This window comes from Rhipicephalus microplus, chromosome 2, assembly GCF_043290135.1.
Source record: "Rhipicephalus microplus isolate Deutch F79 chromosome 2, USDA_Rmic, whole genome shotgun sequence".
Lineage (NCBI taxonomy): Eukaryota > Metazoa > Arthropoda > Arachnida > Ixodida > Ixodidae > Rhipicephalus > Rhipicephalus microplus.
The window spans coordinates 155,226,176-155,249,035 of NC_134701.1; the positions used below are offsets into that span (position 1 = coordinate 155,226,176).

At 42.6% G+C, this 22,860-nt stretch overlaps 1 protein-coding gene across 4 annotated transcripts; it reads right to left on the reverse strand.

The window, feature by feature from the left end:
- Positions 1 to 5,966: 5,966 nt before the first annotated feature.
- On the reverse strand, positions 5,967 to 21,474 carry LOC119170668 (alpha-tocopherol transfer protein-like). 4 transcript variants are annotated; one of them, XM_075886927.1, is made up of 6 exons: positions 21,392 to 21,474; positions 13,360 to 13,485; positions 10,087 to 10,338; positions 8,823 to 9,016; positions 8,536 to 8,646; positions 5,967 to 6,180 (listed from the first exon to the last, which is right to left on the reverse strand). In XM_075886927.1, exons 2-6 carry the CDS (start codon positions 13,451 to 13,453, stop codon positions 6,004 to 6,006), a joined length of 828 nt encoding a protein of 275 aa, XP_075743042.1. In that variant the 5' UTR covers positions 13,454 to 13,485; positions 21,392 to 21,474; the 3' UTR covers positions 5,967 to 6,003. The 4 variants fall into 4 exon arrangements, with proteins under 4 accessions (XP_075743042.1, XP_037277795.2, XP_075743040.1 ...); XM_037421898.2 differs by having other exon boundaries at positions 18,938 to 21,454; XM_075886925.1 differs by having other exon boundaries at positions 17,946 to 21,454.
- Between the last annotated feature and the right edge of the window lie 1,386 nt (positions 21,475 to 22,860).

Genomic DNA, 22,860 nt, shown 5'->3' on the forward strand with positions numbered 1-22,860 from the left:
TTTGTTGTTTAAACGACTAACTCGTTGTGTTCCCCTCGACATTCTGGCACGTGCTATAGAGTAATTGATCTACCCTCTTCAGTCACGAATTGTGATGTGCTGTCAGAAACGCGTTGAATTTGCGTGACATAGTAACAAGGCACTCAGTATTACATTCTATGTAGGAAAATGAAGAAAAGCGTTGTTCCATGTGAGTTTTGATAATTAAAGTGTAGCTAATTATCTGATTATTCTGCCAACGGTAAGCTTAAGTTGTTACACAAAGAAAATCTGCTATTAGGCCGCAAATGCATGCACTGTTTGTTTTCAGGTTGTATCTTCTCGAACGAAGAAAAAAAGATTCTTTTCGCGTTGGTGTTGGAATGTGTTACGCCGTACAATCGTCGAACATGGTATAGGAAAGCCATCAAACTGATCCTCTGCAGCAATACGCAGCATAATGAAGTTAAATGATCGCAAGTTGTTCACTCAGAAGGCCTGCAAGAATGTGCACACTGTGTTTCAAGCCATTTGATGAAACAAGTGGTGTGTTACGTGCCATTGTAGTTGGCATCTCCATTAGTACATACCGTGACTGAAAGAGCTACACCCTCCCAAGGTCGCAAGGCTTATGCGGAGATTCATGATTTCACGAGCTCATTTAACCTAGCTGAGTGCAGATGGACATCGGCAACGGCATTCTCTCAAGGAGCTCTCAGGTACGCAAAAAAAAAAAAGAAATGAAAATATATAGCGAGGGTGGCCTTCTTTTTATCGTGAATATTGGGCACCGTACAAGACCTTCTTTATTTAATTGATATGTGGGGTTTAACGTCCCAAAACCACCATATGATTATGAGAGACGCCGTAGTGGAGGGCCGCGGAAATTACGACCACCTTGGGTTTTTTAACGTGCACCCAAATCTGTGCACACGGGCCTACATACAATAACTTCCTGCTTTATCCTATGCTTTTATGGAAATCTCGACTGCCATTTTTTTTGTGTGGAGATGCATATGTGGCATTTTCTGCCCATTTTTAATTACAGTCGTTTCACCTTTTCTACCTCTGCGCGATGCACTTAATGGTGTCATATTTTTTCCTGAATTGTCAGTCCAATTCTTTTTTAAGTTGCGTTTCGGCGATAAATGTGTTATTTGAAGAGCTACGTATTTAGCGTCGTATATAGGTCACCTTTGCGCCAATACACCCGATTTAACAAAGAACTAGCATGTTACTACTACGTAGTAAGATAACCTTGCAGAACGTGACCCGATTTTCCTCTGTCATAAGGCAGAAATAATTGATCCTCTTGGGATGCTTCCGTCATGCCACATTAAAGTAGCAGTGACATCAACTTTACGCATGTCACGTTATTTGCTCGAACGTGCAGTTATGGGCCATCAAGTAAGGCTTCTATACTGATAATGCTGATAATGCAACAAAGGGACGAATAAATATCTATAATGTTCATTTGTAGGACCAATAAGGAGGGTGATTCAAAACGGGTGCGAATCCCTCCTATTCGCAGCGCCGCCGCGCGGCCACCTGATTAGGCCATGCCCCATCTCGTCGCATGGCCAGAAGAAACGGCAACACTTGCTTCTGCTGACATTAACCGCCGTATTCACAAACGCTCCTTCACTCAAGAAGTCTCCTCGACTTGACAAACTCGATGGGAGCGCCATCTCTTGGCAGAACAAATCACTGCATATCGGCAATATTCTGCGGCGATTCTTGAGAAGCGCAGCGTCAATTTCAGTCGAGCAGCGGCGCAGTGCTCTACTCAGTCAAGTGAAGGATGGAATTCGAGTCGAGGAGTGTTTCTAAATACGGGGGTCAGTCAGTTAGGCGCGCATGTGTAGCAATGTGTTCGTCACCACCACTATCATCGTCGCCGCTGTCATCAGTGTCTTCAAGTGGCGAAGAAAAAAAAAAGCTCTGAAGAATGAGAAATTGCTGTGATTTGCGACAGCACGAATCATTTTTGCTTCGATCTTTGGCAAACATCGCCATTAAAAATGAAACCGTGCTGAGAAGCGACGAGACGGCACTGAAGACTCACGCTTGAGCCGTGCTGACTCGTAAGAACGCAGAACAAGAAGAAACGATGTGCACGTGATCAAGGCTACTGCCCTGTTGACAAAAGTAAGCAGTGCGGTATCTAAAAATGACTAACTATTTACTCAACGGAAAAGGTCGACTGTCGCAAACGTTCGAATACGTCCGCACTTCAATCGCGTCTGCCAATTCTTCTGCTAGACCGAACCGCGTACTGTGCCGTCGCCTTTTCCAGCAAGCACCGAGTGACGCTCCCGGTGCACCATTAGTTTTGTTCGCAGATATTCATGAAAACATTAGATCGCATGTGCATGTGCGTACATGCTCGCTTTCACAAATTCATTTGCTTTAAATGTTCTGAAAGGTTACATGTGACTTGCGCTGAACTTTTGAATGAGCATGCAGCGATGAGATGTGTTCTCATGCAGTCTCCACTGTAACCGACTGATGTGTATTGAATTGTACAGATAACATTTATGTACGGTCGTGTTGCTACAAGCCACATAAATGCACTGCTTAAGCTACGCTCTTGTAACTAAGGAAAATCGTGAGAGGGAATCGGGGTAGCTTTATGTGTATGGTGTCATGTTATAAAGTCGAAGTGAAGGTTAGGTTACAGAAAACTTTCCAATGAAGAAATTACGCCAAGACCCAGCTCACAAAATACTTTAGACATTGAAGAGATCTTTATAAAGGATTGTAATTACGTACTCCATTTGAGTATTTACTCGTAACACTGTGGAAACTACAGGCTGCTTCGATAAATCACTGGAGTGAGTACACATTTAGCTCTGTCCCGTGCTCTCTCAGCGAGTCTCTGTGCGTTCAGTGTGGTATTATCAGGGAAAAGGCGTGATGGTATCTACCAGCTGCTACAAAAATATGATCTTGCTAAGCAAACAAGTCTCGTTTTTATTTTTTTATGTGTGTTTTTTATCGTACACCGCATCCATGAACGCTGGTTGACCACGACGCCAGATAAAGCGAAATGATAGAAGAGATCTCAAGTTCGCTTTCGGCGCTGGCAGGGTTTGCGATTGCGAGATGCTTGTGCGGTGGCATTTGCGTGGTTTCGACACCCGCTACAATCATGCGCTTCACGAAGCAATGATAACGTGAGCCTGGAAGTCACTGACCTGTAGCGTTACGTGAAGACGTGTCCCGTTACGTTCTCGTTCGTTCTGGCCTTGTGCGCGCCAACAGCTTGGCACGAAAAATTCAGAATTAATTATGTTTATGTGACAAAAGGAGGCGATCGACTTACAAGGGGATACACTCGGCGTCTATGTTCGTTCTTGGTTTCTGAAGGTGTACCGCTGTGAAGCATGTAGTCGGCTTAATTCTTGACGAAATATTTTGTTTCGGTAGCTGAGATGTCTTTCCTAATACTCTTAATTTCATAATTGTCCAGCTTCCGACCCTCCCTTTAGGAGTTTCAGAGCCCTGTGACTGCTAGTGGTCTGCTTTGTGTTGTCCAGTCGCAAACTTCGCCACTTATAGGTTCAAATAGAAACGCCTGAAGCTTCGAAACACCTGCTTATGCATAAAAGATTTGTCTTTAGGTGATTGTTTCAGTTCATATTCAAGTATGTCCCATGACAGGTAAAATAATCTCTCATAAGAAAACCAGCTTGTAGTTAAGACGCATCTGGGAATGAAATAAAACAGATGAATGCTATCTGGTTGATGTAGTGAATAATGATCAAAGAAATGCTACGAATAATTTCCACCTGCACTTGCTGTAGTATTTGCGAGGCCCCAAAGAAAGCTTATATGTTCCTTATGTCAGCTTAAGATAGGTGTGGCTAGACATTTTTATAAGGGGGGGGGGGGGGGGTTGCCATTAATTTTTTACATATGTTCGTGCGTGCACATGTGTATTGCACTATTAAAAAGTTCGTTGGATTTGACCCCCCCCCCCCCTCCTTTACTCCTTGTCTACATTAAAATGCAGCACATAGCTAACCAGCTAAGTGGCACTGGCTTGGTCACAAAAGTTGTAATATAATAGTGTGAAGAGTGTTCTTCAGCCACGTGATTCACCAATTGGGCACTATGTTTGTATTGAGATCAAAGATCGCAAATTTTTTCGGACCCCTTTTTACGGCATCTGTCATTACCTGATTACATATTGAAAGTCAGATATTTAGTTCCCCGTTCGCATCTACTTTCACCTCGTTCGTTTCATGCATTCAAGCAGAACACTCTTATCCAGCATATTATTCGTTCATGTGTTTCTGCCGGTAGGCGTTCATAGCGTTCTTTATTTGAGTGAGCCATGTTTCTCCTCAGCTACCCCCCCCCCCCCACACACACACACACCACACCCCACTTCCCGATTATTCTTGTTAGAAAAATAAAAGCTTCCCAATGGATTCAAAATATAAACTGGTGTCATCATGTGCTTGACACAATGGCCTACGTTTGGTTCCCGGCTTTCCGAAGGAGAAGAGGGATAATGGTAAGTAAAGAATTAACTTGCACACGTAAGGTATGAGCGCTATCTGGGGGTTATCTTGGAAAACGAAGCGCAACATCACGGGTCTTTCGCCGATTTATATATATATTTATATATACATATATATATATATATATATATATATATTCAGCAGGAAGTTCAAGGGGTCTGGTACGTATAAAGAACACAAGCGAGTACACGTACGAAAGAGCAATACTTTTATGCCAATATATATATATATATATATATATATATATATATATATATATATATATATATATATTCAGCAGGAAGTTCAAGGGGTCTGGTACGTATAAAGAACACAAGCGAGTACACGTACGAAAGAGCAATACTTTTATGCCAATGTTTCAGCCGTGGCACGGCCTTCGTCAGGGAATGACGAAGGCCGTGCCACGGCTGAAACATTGGCATAAAAGTATTGCTCTTTCGTACGTGTACTCGCTTGTGTTCTTTATATATATATATATATATATATATATATATATATATATATATATATATATATATATATATATATATATATTGTCAAAAATATGCATGGTGGCTGCACCTCTGTTCTTTGAAGGGTGATGTGAAAGGTACCAGAGAGTATAGGCATGGCCCCGATTCGGTCTTCCCTTTGGATGATAAGGGGGGGGGGGGGAATGCACTTTTCACAGCTTTATCGGATAGACTCGCCAGTATTTAAAAAGTTCAATCCGTGTAAGACATACAATTGTTTATCGCTGCAACACCTTTATCTGCTACTGATACTGCAGTCACCACTGAAGGAATCGCGCAGCTTCAACGAGGCGCGTGGTGCCAGAAGGCTTCGTAAGCATGAAGACGAACACATACCCCAATATCAGCATTGTCGAAATCACGGAGGCCGAAGTGCAATCTTTTTTGAAGTTCCACATAAATTTCATCATAGCCTTAAGTTTCAAGTCGGATGCCTTCGGTCTGTCGTTGTGCGGCCCCTTCAGCAAAACATGGCATTGAACAAAGTGGTACTGACACCCACGTAGTTTACGTCACCGATGACGCCATCACATTGCATTGTCACTCGGTCAAAGGAGCGCCGAGTTCAAAGGTTGGGTTACTGCTCACCTGAAACCTTCTGAACGAGATGTGCAAAAGGCCTGAGGCAGGGATGAACAATGTACTGAAAACATCGAGTGAGAACGTCCATGTAACTTAGAGTGCATGTCTCTCTCTCTCACTGCTGCTTGTTCTGTCTTGCAAGGAGCTCAGCACTCGATAATATCACTTGATGTATTACAAAAAGGGCAGCAGCCGTTACCTTCAAGCGCTAAAGTTTAACAAGCTGCCGATCTCCCTTCTTTTTGAATGCTGCTCTTCACAGCACTGAAAGACTGGAGCTCTTGGTAACTGCACTACTGTCTTCATGTAATCACTCTCAATACTTGATTATAATATACACGGAAGCACAAAATAAAACAATTAGTTTCGTACAACACACGTTCTTTCGAGGTAATAAAATTTTATTGTTCCTTATAACTGCAACTTAGCATTTTTTCGAAGTGGTCCGCATTTCCGAGGAACACCTTTTCCTGCCTATCGAAGTCGAAACGCTCCGGTTTACCTCCGAACTCCTCTGGCAAAATTTCGGCAGGAATGTCTCCGCAAAGCTCTGTCAAGTCGCTTCCAATGAAACGGAGCTGTCAGAAATAACGAGCGGTGAAAAATAGCATCAATCATGTCGTCGGAAGAATTCACGTGAATAAAGCAAGTATTATGAGCGAAGTATAAAGCATTGTTTATGCAGTTAACGTATTTTAATACACTCGTTTTTCGAACAATATATCTACGCAACTTTTAATCACTGTTTCTAACCTCTCACTTTATCACAATTAAGGTGTCTCAGACGCCTTCTTAGCGCTTTGAAGTTTTATTTGGAACAACATGAACACACAACCTGTGCTGCGGATAACAACATGTAGTCACGTATGATAATTCGACGCCATTGAGTCTTGCTTCCTGGAGGTTCTGAAAACCTAAAAAGACAACATGAATCACACTTGTTCATTTCTTAATTTCATAATGTAATTGCAGGCTAAGGAGCACCTGCGATGGCGGTTTTGAAGGTGTTTAGTATATTGTGTAAAAACAAAAAGAAGGAACTGCTCTAAATTTATTTAACAAAGCTTAGCATCGTAAGCGTCCAGAGAGTGTGATTCGCCATCAATTTGCGTTTCTCAAGAGGTACTAATCCTAACAGAAAATTTATGTTCCAACCCTCTCGACTACACTACGTGTTTCTAAACTTAGCACCAGTATAATGTCAATTAACTTCTGAACATTTGTACACTCGAGCAAGTGGTACATTTCAAACAAGAACTGTGCATATAATAAATGCTTTTATTACGTCATGTTTAAAGAGCATGGCGTGCCACCAGGCTTACTAATGAAAATTCATTAAACATATCTTCCGCTAAAAACCTTGACTTCCTCTAAACAAAAAGAAGTTTGCTTAAGATGTACGTCCTCTTATTAAAAAAAAGAAAAGCTCACATCAGATCCTTAGCCAGAAATTTTCAAGAGAAATACGCGAGGAGGGAGGGGGGAGCAAAAAGCTTGATCTCATCTATCCACACGTTGGCTACACCAATGTAGTGCATCTCTAGAACTCATTGGTCTACTATGCAAATATGGCTGCCTCATTCCTTAACACTACCTCTACCATTTCCTGATGCATCGCTAAAGCAATTAGTAATGGTGACAGAATGTTGCCGTAAAACAGGATATTGTTACTCCTATTGTACATATAGAATTATCATTTACTATAGTCGATTACAGTCCAAGAAAAATACAAGCTTCGCCCAAAGGGGTCACCGTGCACCCAGACATAATTTTCGCTAATGTTCTACTAATTGAAAACATTTACGTGACTTTTCACGCGTGCCGCACAGGCACGTGTTAATTTTTACAGTTTTCAGTGAAAGAATTTTACTTGTTGGCAATTTTCATCAAAAATTCTCACTTCACTGCTCAGCAAACGGAACATTTTATTTATAAACGACGAACTGTTAGTTCATAGTATGCGTAGTATTTGTATTATCAACAAAAAAAAGTACATATGATTAGAACGGAAATGGCCAATCGTTCCTTTGTTGCCCAGGTGAATGGCAGACGGGCTGCAGTATTGGGGGCGGAGCGCGTATTTATTCCTAATTTGTAACCAAATACGGAGCCCTAACCAATACCAAAAGGATTAAGTGCTCGCTATGTTCCGTTCAACTTTTTTCATTTCCCAGTGTAAGTGAAAAAAAAGCCAGAAAAAGCATAAATTTGCATTCGCAAGCTCCCAACCAAAGCCATTCTTAGCGTCTCGAGAGATTATGGCTGTTGTAGATTTCAAGAATCTTGTTAGCGAATAGGCGTCGTCTTTCAAGGATTATTGTATTATGTGAAAAAGGCAGCGATAGTTTTTTTCCAAGTTAGGAAGAGACGTTATGATCATGCTAGTGGAGCAGCTCTAGGTGCCTAAAATAAACACGATGGGATCAGCTCTTCCCTACTATCTCGCGAATACCGCCAAATTGATTGGTATACCTATTTATAATGAAGAAGGCCACTTATTGTTAATGTTAGCATGAAAAATTAGCCTGTTTTTTTTCTGTTTTGATAGAGCTTAGGACTGGAAGCTTGCGGTTTATTTTGTGAGGTTGCACCCAAAGATGCTGTCGACAAAAAGTGCATTTTATATGACGAAGAAATTAAGTTGGTGGGGTAAGCTTCCACATGATCACATAATCATTTGGCTAGGCCGTGGGCTCTTAAGTGTGATACAAAAAGGCGTGGGGCCATTGTTTCATACCACTGGCATCGCGAAGTCAGCAAACAGCGATGCTAGCTATGCCACGGTAAGCTTCACTCTGAGTAAAGTGCTTATTTGGGCCGGTTGGTGCATGGTCAATGAAGCAAGAAACAGCACGAAAAAGCACTGTCTTTCTCACTATTTCACGTTTTGCGCTGTTTTTCACATACTTCTTCATTTGCTGTTGTTGCCTTACCCGCTTCTGCAGTTTCTCCGAAAGAAATGATTTCACAAGACCGTAAAGGGTCTCTGTTACCGGCGGGCAGTTTATGAAGTAGACTCCTTTGATCCGCACCGGCATCGTGTCCTGCAAAATGGGAAATCATTCGATAACGACGAGTAGTCGAAAGAAACTGCATCAATTCACCTGTGCTTAAGAGTCTATATATACGTAAATTACTGTATCGTAACGCCACACGTTCTTCAATCATTATCGTCTAAAATTTGTAAGCATGACTGTACTATGTGTTTTTTTTTACTTGCCTGTGCTAGCATGATGGCCTTTCTTGCGAATTTAGGCGTGAGCTGTATCAGGTGGCGAGCGCAGAACCCTTTTAGATCTACAATCGCTACGCCTCCTCGAATCTGTATTTCTTCATCCAGGAGGCCAGATTCTAGTCCTACCAAAACACACCTTGCGAGATCGTCCATGGAACAAATGCTTGGACTCCAGGCACCTGCGAGTACAAGGATGAACATGAGAAACATTTTAGCTGTATCTCAAACGTCAATAAGATATATTCAATTTTTGCAGATCGGTGACTAGCGAGCGAAAACTGTGTACTGTCTTTAGGTTTATTGATATATGCATACATTACAAAATAACTTCAAGCTTCATATTTTGTGTTGCTTTAAAAACTCTATTCTAAGCAAAAAAAGGAGTACCTTGAATTGTATTCGAGAGTTCTCCCTTGTACGTATATAACTTCCACGGTAGCATGAAATGTTGACCCACCTTTAAAACAACTTTTTTCGTGTGGTGACAACGTTGTGTCAACATTTTGTGCTACTAGGGTTTCTTCGAAGGGGTACCTTTACTCTCTTTCGAAGTTGTTATATTCTCTTCTGGTTGTCATGCGACTCAGAAAAGAGGTAACGTACCTCTTTAAAGAGGGTCATATATAAGTCAAGACAAAACTACGCAAAAAGAGTCGTTTTTTTTTTTCCTAGAGTGTATGTTGCCACGTGACTGTGATACAGTGGTCCTGTCAATTAGTGCTCGTGTTCCATTTCTCTTCCTCCAACCACTACTTCTGTGGAACCGGCTTGAAAAAAAAAAAAAAACTCTTGTGACATGCAGCAGGTGTTAAGTGAAGAGCAACATGTGGTGTTGATGCATCAAGTATGATGCTGATGATCTTCCAGTACGTAGCGACAAGGTTCCAAAATTCGACAATTATTTAATGTACTAATTTCTTCCATAGAACAAGTCTATCTGAACTGTACATGGCTGGCTCAAAAAAAAACGTGCAAAAATGTTTCATGGTATCTTTTGCGGCCAACAATTAAACATATGACCAAGGCATAAAACACTCACATTTCGTGCTACTCAACTGTGTCTCAAAAAAAAGTGCTAGAAATGGTAGTCTTCGCGAGAATATGCCGACAGAATAAAAATTTATCGCAGCACGCATTTTGTCTCGTGAATGGCTAATAATATTTCGTCAGGGCTATATAACAACCTCACTCAGAGGCTCAAAATGTCCTGCGTGGGCAATACGAACATTACACGCCTGACTTTGCTCACCAAAATTCACGTAAGCCACGGCTCTTCCTTGGGAGTCCCTCTCCTTCGGGTACTTGATGATTTTGTGCTCGTTGAAGACAGCCTGGTAAGGAATACTCGACGGAGTCAAGTTGTCGAAATACTCCGGAATGTCTCTGCGAGCACGCACGTATCTCTTTATTGTTCTCAATGCACCTGGCACATTGAACTTCCGGACACGAAGGAACATGAGGAGAATGTAGTCATCTCGAGGAATTCGCACGTGACTGTTCTCTGCGGATGAAAAGTGGAATCGAATGAATTACTCCCGTCACGGGCTGCAGTGATTGTATGTTTCTGGTGCAAATGATTGTCTCTGTTTACACACGAGGTACAGCAGCGTTGTAGAGGCGCACTCGATATACGAAGATTTTCACACTAATAGGTACGCTGCACACATAACTAAATCATAAATGAGTGTCATGAGCACCCGTAATGGGTCCTCGGAATGATCAACGGATTGGGTACCCAAGGACTAAAAACTCAGCGAAAGATGGCAGATCTAAGCTTACATAGAGTGATGAAATTAGAAAATTCTGAGAGAACATCATTCCCGTGTATTACATTCTATTGATGTAGCTGGAAAAATTGCGTACTCACCACCCTTTTAGGTGACAAAGGCGCTTCACTACACTTCAATTTATTCGCGCATACAAAGCTGTGTGTTACTTTGGACCACCACCACAAAAACAAATAAAACTGGCGTTCCAAGACTTAAAAAAAATAATAATTCTGCACAAATATGAAAATTCTCTGCCTCGAACGCTTTCTGCTCCACTTTTTCATAAGCATTCGAATAATAGTTTTCACGAAAAGTTTGTGGCAACTGATCTACGATCAAATGAAATTGAACACCGACATTTAAAGATGCTTACCGCAGGAAACAACTGACGTACACCGTTAGAAAAGACACCTTTTACGGTGGGGACATTCGGACCAACTACGGCAGACAAAAACTAGCACATCCTTACTCCTTCGTTTCTAAATTCAAACAGCATGCCCTTACTATAGTAAACAAAAATAGATCAAGAGCAACCTAAAAAAGAAAACAAAACAATATGAATGATAATCTACTCACGCTTAACACCTGATACGTCCACTTGTTCTTTTTTCTCTTTTTTTTGTTGAACGTTTGTGCCACTCTTTCGTAAATTCACATGTCTTAAAGTATATATTTCGAAGCAGGCATCATTATGTTGACGTTTTCGCAGTTTTTGATATGTGCACTGCTCTTCATAACAGCAGCTTTGGTTTTTAAATGTCTCTTTTTGTAATGCTTGTCTTTTGAAGTGTCTATTTCTCCTTTCCCGTTCTTCTCTTTTTTTTTCACTCTAGAGCTACTCGTATACTTATTCTATTTTCACTGTATTGAATTCATGTGTTTATTCTTTACACAACTATGCTTTACGTAGATGTACACTACTCGTGGATTGAAAAAGGACACTCGGTGCGTGTTGCCGACGGTACATATGTGCCGCCACTCGTGGGTGCTCGTGAAACCGAAGTGTTGCATTGTAGCATAGACTAAGGGAAAGAACACCTATAAAGCAAGATTACTTTTTTTTCAGTCACAAAAGTGTCGGTAATAAGTTCACAAAATCCGCACCACCATCGCACCGCTGGCAGACTCGCACACACGTGCGATTGTGGCGCCATATCGTGGCGCCATATTGTGACGCCAGCAGGTGACCCTCTCGTTGTGCGCGCATAGGCGATGTGGTACGCATTCTGTGTAAGACACAGCATTCAGCTGCGAGATTGCGTCTGGCGTGCGTTCGTAAACACGATAATCACCTTCCTAAAAATATAGAAAGTCCACTTCGTGGCTTCTGTCACAACATGTAAGAAAGTGAGTCGCAAACCTGCCTTGGTGCAACTTGGAAACGATACCGTTTATTAGTGTCCATGGTACAAATTTTGACCTATCGTTGAATAAAAATGGCAGAATCTGGCTCGTTCTTCCGTGGCTGATAGCTCTTCGAATGTTTACCCCGCAGAATAACCCCAGTATCAGCTGGTCGAGGTGAAACAACAAAATGAAAAGACATTGTTTCAATCTTTCACAAAAACAGGCCACTGTCTGCCACTGTTCTTTTCTGTCGGGACAAAAAGCACGACAAACCATCTATGCGTTTGTGCAGCTATTATTTATGTCTATGAATGCACGTCAGTTGCACTTTCTTAGTTCAATCCCGTTTCTGACTTGCGCAGCTAGCATGCGTGGCGTAGCATTCAAGGGCGCAGAACGAGAGCGTCGTCTGCTCGCGCCGCAAAATGTTAATGGCGCGCACCACCGAGTCTGTTTGCGGCAAATGCGAAGGCGCGCAAGTCTTGCGGCGCCCCATGGGCAGTGTGCAGTTTGTGAACTAAATACCGACTCTTTTGCGACCGGAAGGAGTAATTCTGCTCTGTAGGTGTTCTCCCCCTCACTGTATACCACAATTCAGCCCTTTGGTTCCACGAACACCCACGAGCAGCGGTACAGGTACCGCCATCCGCACGCTCCTAGTGTGCTGCTTCAATGCGTGAGGACTGTACATACTGAGTGTCGTGCATTATGGTAGTTTCCACACCCCGGAGTGTCGTGCATTATGGCACTTTTCCAAACCCCTTCCCATTCAAGCTTCCGATAAATGATGTATGTTTTTAGTGACAAATAAAGTTGTAACATAAAATGGCGGCAGCTTGTGCAAGCTCGAAAAAAATTGGGTATGATACTTTAGTACTACCCTGAACGTTAGAGTGACGATCAGGAATGCCCATCCGTATGCCTAATTATCTGTCATTGCAATAACTGAAAGCTCTGTATGAAACGGAGCAGCAATGTGACGATGATGCTTGCCACTTCACTGTTGGGAATCTTAGACAGTTTATTAAAAATATACAGGGTTTCTTTAGTATGTTTATTCCATACTATTTTATGATGTCGTTACCAAGTGTTAAAAAAAGTATGCAGTTGTCTCGTAGAAGCACAGTCGCTGCCTTCTCAATTACTGCCTACCTTATCTATGCGTGCAGGAAGGAATACTAAAATCCATTGCTTTAGAGAAATTTATATATTTACATGCTAGAGATTACTTGATAGTGTAGCTATTGCTTCATTTTCATCTCGCTCTAAGTAATAACTCATGTTAAAACAAAAACGATTTCTAACAAGCACTACACACGTTTCACGATCACTTCAGGGCCCTAAGGACAACAGTGGTAGGAAAACTGAGAGGGAGACTGAAAGTTCCAGCATGTAATATGGCTTACCATCGAGAAGTTTGTTGAGCTCTGCTAAGGATTCTCGTCTTACTTCTGCGGTTTCACCCAATTCGTTCTTTGCTAAAACTTTCAAGTCTTCCATATCGTCGGGTGCGGACACTGTGATGTCAGCGGCTGTAATCGAAACAAGAAGGGAAAACGCAAGTGCAATATTTGTTCAAAGAAAATATGATTGCTTTTCGTCTCTCTTGTTAAGCGAAAAATCTTGCTGTAACAGTATAGTACATTGAAACGACAGATGCTTGGGCTAGTAGGTGATTGGAAATCAACATATTTGCACAGCGCAAGACTACGAGTAGTTACGACGTAACTGCCCGCGGCCCTCTTTCTGTCCTTGTCTTTTCTTCTGTATATACGTCGTAACTACTCGTAGTCTTGCGCTGTGCAAATATGTTCAGGCATAGTACAGCTGTAGCGTAGCAGAGAAATTCTTTTCGGATGGGCGGGGACATACTTTGTGTATGGTCCTGCGTGCGTTTGTATGTGCTCGCGTGATATAAACATGCAAAATTCAGTGATTTCAGGGGAAGTTTTGAACACAGCCCCCCTTGCCACGCCAGTGTCCTACAGCGTATAAATTCGCTCATGTATTAGCATGGTTTTGTGGTATCTGTTGTCTACAATAACTAGAGTACATGGGCATAGACCTCGTTCAAATCTTAGCTGGCCATATCGTCTAGATGTTATGGAAAGTAAATATCTGAGTATCAAGACTCAAGTCCGGGGAATCCTGCATAGCTGAATGTGACCTAGTGCTCCCCAAAAAGCCATCCATCACATTTTTCATCTTGTCTCGCCATCGCAAATGTCTTCACCAGTCTGCGCAATGCATCACTTGTAGACTTCTCTTGTAATAATGTTCTTGAATTGTCAACAGCCATTGTGCAATAAATATGACTAGATAGTGAGAAAGGACTTGTTGCCCATTCGAGAGAGAAACGTCACGGTTACTTAACACGCCCAATGTAAACCAACTTTCCATGGCTTTGATTTGTTTGTATCCTCAACGTCCATTGGCAAATATTGAGAATAACTACAGAGGGGTGTTTGGTTAAATACGTGCGGTTTAAAATTTCAACCGTAAGTTAATTTCAAGTTAACAATCTTTTACGGGAGAAAACATGAAATATTTCTGATTTTTTGACCCAATATAGCTGATTTCTTCGAAAAAGTAGTATATCAGTGTTTCTTTTTCAATTATTTCTTCTAAAAATTAACTCTGCTTTGAAAATCAATTAAACTTTAAGGGGACACACGAGATGAAAAATACGTTTTACTTACATATTTTTCATTGTTATTTTCATTCACAAGTTTAGTTTCTCTACTTTACGACAAAACAAGCTGAGTAGTATATTTAAACTCAAAGCTTGTTAGAATCGTTCTTAAAGGGCACACTGTGGCTATAAGTGCTTGTTGTCTAGAGTCACTTGGAAATTGTCACCTGGCTGCTTGCCATTTCATTTCGCATGAAGGGTTTAAAAATACACATTCTGAAATTAACCATGATTGCCAAGTTCTCATTATGGCAGAAATCATTTTAAACAACATCTATTTGCCGCATACTTGAGCTTTCATTTACACCTATCAATGTGTTGTTTCAAGATTAATTTCTGGGGAACTTCTTCAGGTTGGACATCGTGTTGCTGGTACTTTTGATAGACTGACCAGCATAAAATTTTGCCCGCATACTTGTTAACATGTGATGGGTGCAAGGATTTCCTCTAAACCTTGATATGGCCTGTGTAATTACTACGAACCTAAAGTAGACTATTAGTATGGGCTCAAGATTCTAAAAATTGTCACGTTATAGTTTTTATTGGCCATCAAATTGTTTTATAGGCACTTTCTTACTAGTTATTTGCAGTCTACTGTTAATGTGGAGCAAGAGCAATATGAGATATTATTCCCTCAGGTTTCTATAGGTTAGTGGCATAAAAATGTTGTCCCAATATATATATATATATATATATATATATATATATATATATATATATAACGTAAGTACGTATTGACTGAAGGTATAGGCTGAGGAAGAAGTGCAGAGTAGAATAAACATGGCGTATGAGCCAGGCCACGTCTCCCATTCATCATAGCGTCACACGAGTCGGCAGGAAGAAGACCTGCCAGCCCCTTCATCAGTCGCACATCATCGACAAGGTTCTCCGCAAGGCACCCTGACCATAAATGAACTACCGGACCAGCACCGGTAGTACACATCGACGAGCATCATGACGGCATCATCGACTGACCTTCCCATCCCCAAGTACACCGGAGCAGCAGACGATGGACCTGTACAGGACTGGTTCGACCTGTTCGAGCTCCACGCTACCGCTGATCATGGTCGGAACGGGAGATGGTCGCCAACTTTAACGACTACGTCTCCGGTGAGGCCTTCAAATTCTACCTCACCCACATATTTCAAAACGACGAGTCATAGAAAAAGATATAACAAGAGATGATCGTTTGGTTTAAAGATTGCAATGACGACTACGACGAAGACTTGCTTGTAACCCACCATCCACAGACAACTGCACTCAGTCATCAATTTTACAGGCAGTCTTCAACCATTCGAACGCACAACAAGATTCGACCTCTGGCAAAAAACGAAGTGGCACACGAGTTCAGTGGCAGACGACAATGCGTATTTTGGGAAAAACGCAGCCATCGAGCGCGCCTCCTTTCTGCATGAAAGTCAGCATTTGCGAAGTCATCGCTTCAGCATATGACCCGAGACGTTGCTCAACCACCTGATGCCGTTCACTCTTCGTCTCGCATACGTGGTCCACCACCTGGGTTTTCATCATGCGGTTCTTCAAGTGCTCCTAACGCTCACCATTTGCCTTATAAGGATGCCGTATTTATGGTAGATGACATGGCGCATCGGGAAACTACCCTGTCGAGCCATGCTCCTTCCGCACGGGTTCATGCATCGCAATCCAGTGCATACACACTCGACAGTGGAAGCAACACCGAAGGCTCAGACGCATCAAACGTCGCACGCGGCAATGCGCAAGAGCCTCTCGTAGTGAACAGGCTAGAAAAAGCTTCTGAAGAACATTCTACTAACTCTGAAGCATTATCTTCATTGCCCGAAGTGCATGACAACAGCCCACAAACTACCAGCTGCTGACTGGGCACCACATCAAGTTGTGTAGAAAACCATCGTGATGTTCAAGAAGAGATCTCACCGCAATGCGTTCCACAGCAACATCAGCAACGCCAGCAAAAGCAAGTCCAAGAATCGCAGACACTTCAACTGATACACCGACAAGGACGACGACGCAAAGTAAGCCTTTTAAAACAAATTCAAGACGTCAGGCATTTTCGCATAAGGGATCGGTGCCAGAAACGCATTTGGCGCAAGAGATCAAGACTGCGCCGACGATTACAGCTCCGAAACAGCAGAAAACGACAAAAGAGACGAGAAGGCACCATCTGTACAACGCAGAGACCAAGACATCATTCTGATTTCATCAGCTGTGACCATCGCACATGCAAACTAGAAGCACACCGTCTGTTCCCGTCACGAGACGTAACTCGACGCCTTCAACATCCGAACTTCAAATGCTACAGGGACTCCCACTCTTGTCCGTTCCTCGCAAGAATTCAACCCATGTCACCACCAGTGCAGATCTCCAGGGTGTGGTTATGCCATCCAGAACGCACCAGTCAGCCTCGCCCACCAGAAATCCTGCGTTAACCGGACTGCTGCACTCTCCACTGAAGTCTCCGAAAGTTCACGGAACTCCTCTGGAGCATAGAACCAATTGTGACTTTTTACAATTGTGACTTTTTAACCTCTCCTTGTTTGCTTTTTCTTGTTCATAATTCATGCCTTCTTTCGGGGGAGGAAGAATCGTGTAACGTAACTAGGTATTGACTGAAGGTAGAGGCTGAGGAAGAAGAAGTGCGGAGTAGAATAAACATGGCGTATGAGCCAGGCCACGTCTCCCATCCCATTCATCATAGCATCACACACACACACACACACACACACACACACACATATATATATATATATATATATATATATATATATATATATATATATATATATATATATATATATATCTCGAGATTTTATTATAGGCTACAGATTAACGCAACTTTCTTTCCCAACCGCATATTTCCTTATGAATATATAGCTACCATGCGCAAAGTAGTTACTTGTAGTGACCATCCTTGCACCATTTCTAAGCACTATCAAAGACTATTCTCTAAAGAAAGCGCTGTGTCTGAGGTAATGATTCAATCAGCCACTTTGACCTTAGCATTGCTACTCCATAGTCACTAAACTGGCAAGGAGTAAAAGCCGTTTTATTTTATTTCATGATTTATATTCCCCTCCCGGCCGAATAGATTGAAGCGGGAGTAGTAACAATAAATGAGGTATATGGACTTAGAGACAAGTTAATCCAAGTAACACATTGTTTGTCCAGATTATACAAAATTTTCGCACTCACTTTAAGAAAGAAAAAAAAGCGAGAGAAGAAACAAACGAGCACACGGAGTAATAATAACAAATAACTTTCCTTTATAATCAATGTTAGCTAATATGTCGTGGAAAAGCTTACTGTGAGTGACGATTGGGACACTTGAGGGACGTTGGTTCCAGTGCTGAGATACACGGTAAATAAACAAGTGATCATGATTGATTTATATGTGGGGTTTACCGACCCAAAACCGCTATATGATTATAAGAGACGCCGTAGTGAAGGGCTCCGAAAGTTTGACCTCCTGGGGTTCTTTAACGTGCACCCAAATCTGAGCACAAGGGCCTACAATATTTCCGCCTCCATCAGAAATGCAGCTGCCGCAGCCGGGATTTGAACCCAAGACCTGCGGGTCAGCAGCCGAGTACCTTAGCGACTAGACAACCGCGGCGGGGCAACAAGTGATTATGTAATTTCTAGCTTATTACAATGATCGACACGGTTCGAAATGTACATAGGTCAGAGTATAGGGTCATCATGAACTGTTGATAAGTGCAGCATATGAAATAGCAAAAGATGAATGTCTGTGTCAGCCAATGACAGTTTATAGTTTGGGTTTGCTCGCAATGCGTTTCTAATTAAAAAAGAAGAATCAGCGGAGTTATCTTCTAGGTAAACAAAGTTGACAAGGTCGGAGTGAATATGACTTTAAATTCAACATGCATACTTAATTGTACAGCGCATCGGAGATTTTAAAAAATGCTATTTTTAAGGTAAAGGGGGCTTTTAAAAAGTTAGGCCGTAAGTAAATGAGCATGCAATTTGCGTTATTACTGAGGTCCTCTGCCTGTGTGGGTAATAAAGAACTAAATAAGTGTCGTCGTCGTATCCAGATCTTGTACAAATATTTTCACGGGAGGAGTATTTTTCCAAAAGGCGCAACATTCAAATTATGGAATGGACGGGAAGACATTCAATTAGTATCACAGAAACATGTGTGCGATCGATAATTAATTCTTGAAGTTTTCATTGTATAACCTTATGTGCATCGCTATACCACCTCCACACTTTGAAGTTGTCTAAGCAAGGTAAACGAAGAGTAGATTGCCTAGTTATGACTCTCGATTTCTCACCTGTATATCGCACCAGCTTTGCAAAGTTGATAGGTACCAGTGCTAACCTTGAATCATCAAGCGAAAGGTAGGAGACTTGTACGCAGTTACAGCAGATTGAAGCGCCTTTGCAGCCTCGCGATGCAGAACCGACCAACGCTCTGCATTATAGTGCTTTGCGCGTTCTAGAAGAGATTCCCAGTAATTAAATGATCCACCAGGGGGAAACTGCGTTGTCACTTCTTTTCTTGACTCTTCACAACCTCACACCGGCATCGTGGGAGCTCTCCTTCAAAGACTGTCTCACACTTCCGATAAAGAAATACAAAGGGACAGATCCGCTTCAACGAAGTATTGAGTTACGCAGGTAGCATAGCATATACGCACACACAACCATCAACGCACACGCTCTCCTATCACAAGTACTCATTTCGTTGTACGTGCGTAGAACACTTTAAGCGGGAAGGAAAGTGCAAGGTATTAGAGCTACTTTACGTTCCCAGTGATGCCTTGGACTCTTTTTCTTTTTTTTCATTTTCGCTTTTTCCTGACAATGTTACGCACGTTCAAGCACACTCGTGGGAACAGTTCACACAAGCCGCGAAACGCTACCCGTTTGGCGTCATTTTATCCCCGTTGCTCATCGGCTATTATTTTATTTTCTGATACTTCCCTTGCACGTGCCCGGCAGAATATGTGACGTCACCAAGGGGAACATATGCATTGTCTTCCTACTGAAACTTTCCGTACAGCATTCAAAGAGCACCGTATACGTAGGAGTCTTGCGGAAATTTATGACCAACATATGGAATGACTTACAGAACGTTTAAGCATAGTTATAGGGCACCATGGAAAGCATGCATGTTACGCCTTTGCTTCTAGAGATACTAAGTTTTTTATTTGGCTATTATTCACCGATTCCGGTCGCTTCTCCACACTACACAAGTGCAGGGGGTTTTGGAGGGAACATATCACGGGACTAGGTTTTGTGTGCTTTAGGCGGGAACGTGTCACGTCAGTAGTTGTTAGGGTACTTTCGTCACGTGACTACTCGTTGCGCCATGTTATGTGATTAGTAGTTATGTAACCAGCTATGACGTGCTTTTAGCCACGTGTGTGGAGGTTATGCGTTAAGGGATTTTAGTGACTTGACTAGTTCGCAGCCTACCGGTGACAAGTTATTTTTTCGTCCCATTTTCTTTCTTCATATCTACTTCTAATTACATAGTCCCTATACTTCTCTTCGCATCACCGCGTATTAAGGTCAATAATATTAGTTGTCTAGTATAGTTAACCTGCCCTTAGATTTGCACTCCTTTCTTTAGTTGTTACGTGATGTGACACGATTTCAGTCACGTGGCTACAGAAAATACGTGTCGGCATTTCAGTCCCGGGCCAAAGAACATGTCCCGTCAAAAATTGTTGCGTGATGTTGCATGATTTCAGTGACGTTACTAGCTGTTATGTGGCTTTTGGGGGGTACATATCACACTATTCACTCTTACATAGTTCTGGCGGAACATACACCGTGGCTAGCTACTACGTGGTTACATAAACTTTGTCACGTCAATAGTTGTTACGCGGTTTAATTCCTGAAGATGCCACCCGACTAGCTGCGCCATGAAGCGTGATTTAAATCATGTGGCTAGTAGTTGCGCAAGGTTACGAGATTTTTAGTCATATAGTCATGAGACTGAAAATCCCGTACCATCACACCACTACTGGTTACATTATCCAAACTTACGTAACCACGTCACATTAAGTAAGGTTTTGTCGTGTGACTACAAAACACATAATCTCATGTGTTACTATCACGTGGTTACCACGTGATGTTACGTCTTTCGTAGTCATACCACGAAACCTTACTTAATGCTACGTGTTTACGTGAGTCTTCGCAACGTGACTAGTTGTTGCGTGATGCTGCTTGATTTTAGCGGCATGACTCGTTGCGCGATCTTTCGTGGTCTTAGGGACGTGACAAGTTTTACGTGGTGTTACGTTCTTTTCAGTCTCGTGACAGACTAGCGCGTCTTTGTTATTGGCTTCCATGCTGGACATATCGGTGAGCATGTTGTGGGAACCAGGCTCAAGAGGACGAAGCGAATGCGTATATACCGGTTGCGACGAGCAGCTTTATGAGCATCGGTGCTAAAAGCACTATTATTTTGTAAAGTACTACGATGCATGCCAAGCTGTTCTCAGCTCAAGACGACGACGGAAGGTTCACCTTCAGAAGCGACAAAGCGCGCTTGCGGGAGGTTCAAGAGGGGGCTGTTACGAAAAGAAGAGAATGAGATTGGTTTAAGCTCAACAGCTTCGGGCAATTTCAACAGATATAGGTACTCATCTTTAGATGCCAAAGCTGCAACAGGCGTCGTAGAAGGTGCATTGCTATTGTTATCTAACACTTCAGCCACTTAGCTGTTCAGGAAAATTTGAAGACCATAAAAGTAATGGGGGAAAACAGCTTTCTACCCTCGAGTGACGATGAATTGAACGTATTATGCGCGTCTCGCTGTCGACCTACACCTCACTGTAACCGTAACGAACGCTTAGTTTCGCTGTTCTTTTCGTCTGAAGGATCAGTGCTTGCGCATGTATACACTTATCTTATAACTGTCTTGCTGTGGAGAGGTTTAGTTTCATATTACTTCTGCTGAGTGCGTGTCTGTTGAACATGTGTGTGTCCTTTTCTGCTAATACAGCTGTTTTCCGATAGGTCACTGTTTCGCACTTCACGGTTTTCTGTCTTCTTTTTGGTGTGGGCCCACTGCAGTGCATAACTAGTCAGGTCAAGTACGAATGCTTTATTGCTCGCTGAGAGGGAGAGCGCTCAGCAGGGGGCATTAAAGAATGGGTTCATGAAAAAGTCAAGAACAACAACCTGAAAGGCCCTTTTATGTAAAAAATAAAAAGATAAGAGTGAATGACTTAATTTTCAAAAAAAGTGGGGATGGGCGAAGCATGTAGGAAACTGTGTCTCAGCACCTTTAACATGCCATTGGCCTCGAGGACATACCGTGGCGCCACCTACGGGATGACGGCACTCATAGGATACCAGGTTGTGTTGTCTGCTAGAACACCGCATCTCCTGCGATTTCACTGTGGACACCGAGCGTGCTTCCCTTTGTTTTGAAGCTCAGTGCTTAAAGAAGCGGTAAGACCTGATGATACGGGCAAGCAAACTACGAGTTGATGCCCCCGGTGGCACTTTCGTGTCTGATTCGCATCGTAAAATCGCGACTAAGAACCGTTGCAGCCATGGGGGAGGATGCAAGTGGTGTCGCGAAAGCAAAGCTGCCGTATCCCACAACTACTACGCAGCAAGGCGAGCGCACGCATCCTGTATTTGACGTCAAAACGATCGCAGCGCTGGCCTCTCTAGTGGAGGCCCTCGCGGCCAATACCCGGCGCCAACATCTTGTCGATGAAGCGAGGGCTACAGAGCCAAATCACGTGCCCTACAACCAGTGAATGTAGTTCTACAGTAGCGCCCGTATCTTCACCATGAAATACAAAAGTTCCTCTCTTTTATTCTTTATGGATCTATTTGAGACAGGGCGCAACTCGCACTAGTAAAATATTCGGATTTCTTTTAATTTTTATTGTGACTTCGCGTAAAGTCTCGCTTTTTACGTGTACCGCAAACGCTAAGCGGTGTCTGCGTCAACGTGAAACGCTGATGGTGCGCCCCCGTCACTTTCCATAGCGTTACAAGACGCGCACCACATCGCACTATACTACGCGTAGTGCTATATACACGTGCAGAAGCTCCACTACCGTCTGTTATTCTCCAGTGCCAAGAAAAGTTGTCGCCTAGTATACCTAAAGAGGGGGCCAAGCGTGCTGTGTCTGCCGGCATCTCTCGCAGCTGAATCACTGCTACTGAACAACGAGACGCAAGAAGAAAGAGGGTCTGAGTGAGGTGCTTCAGCACATTGTTT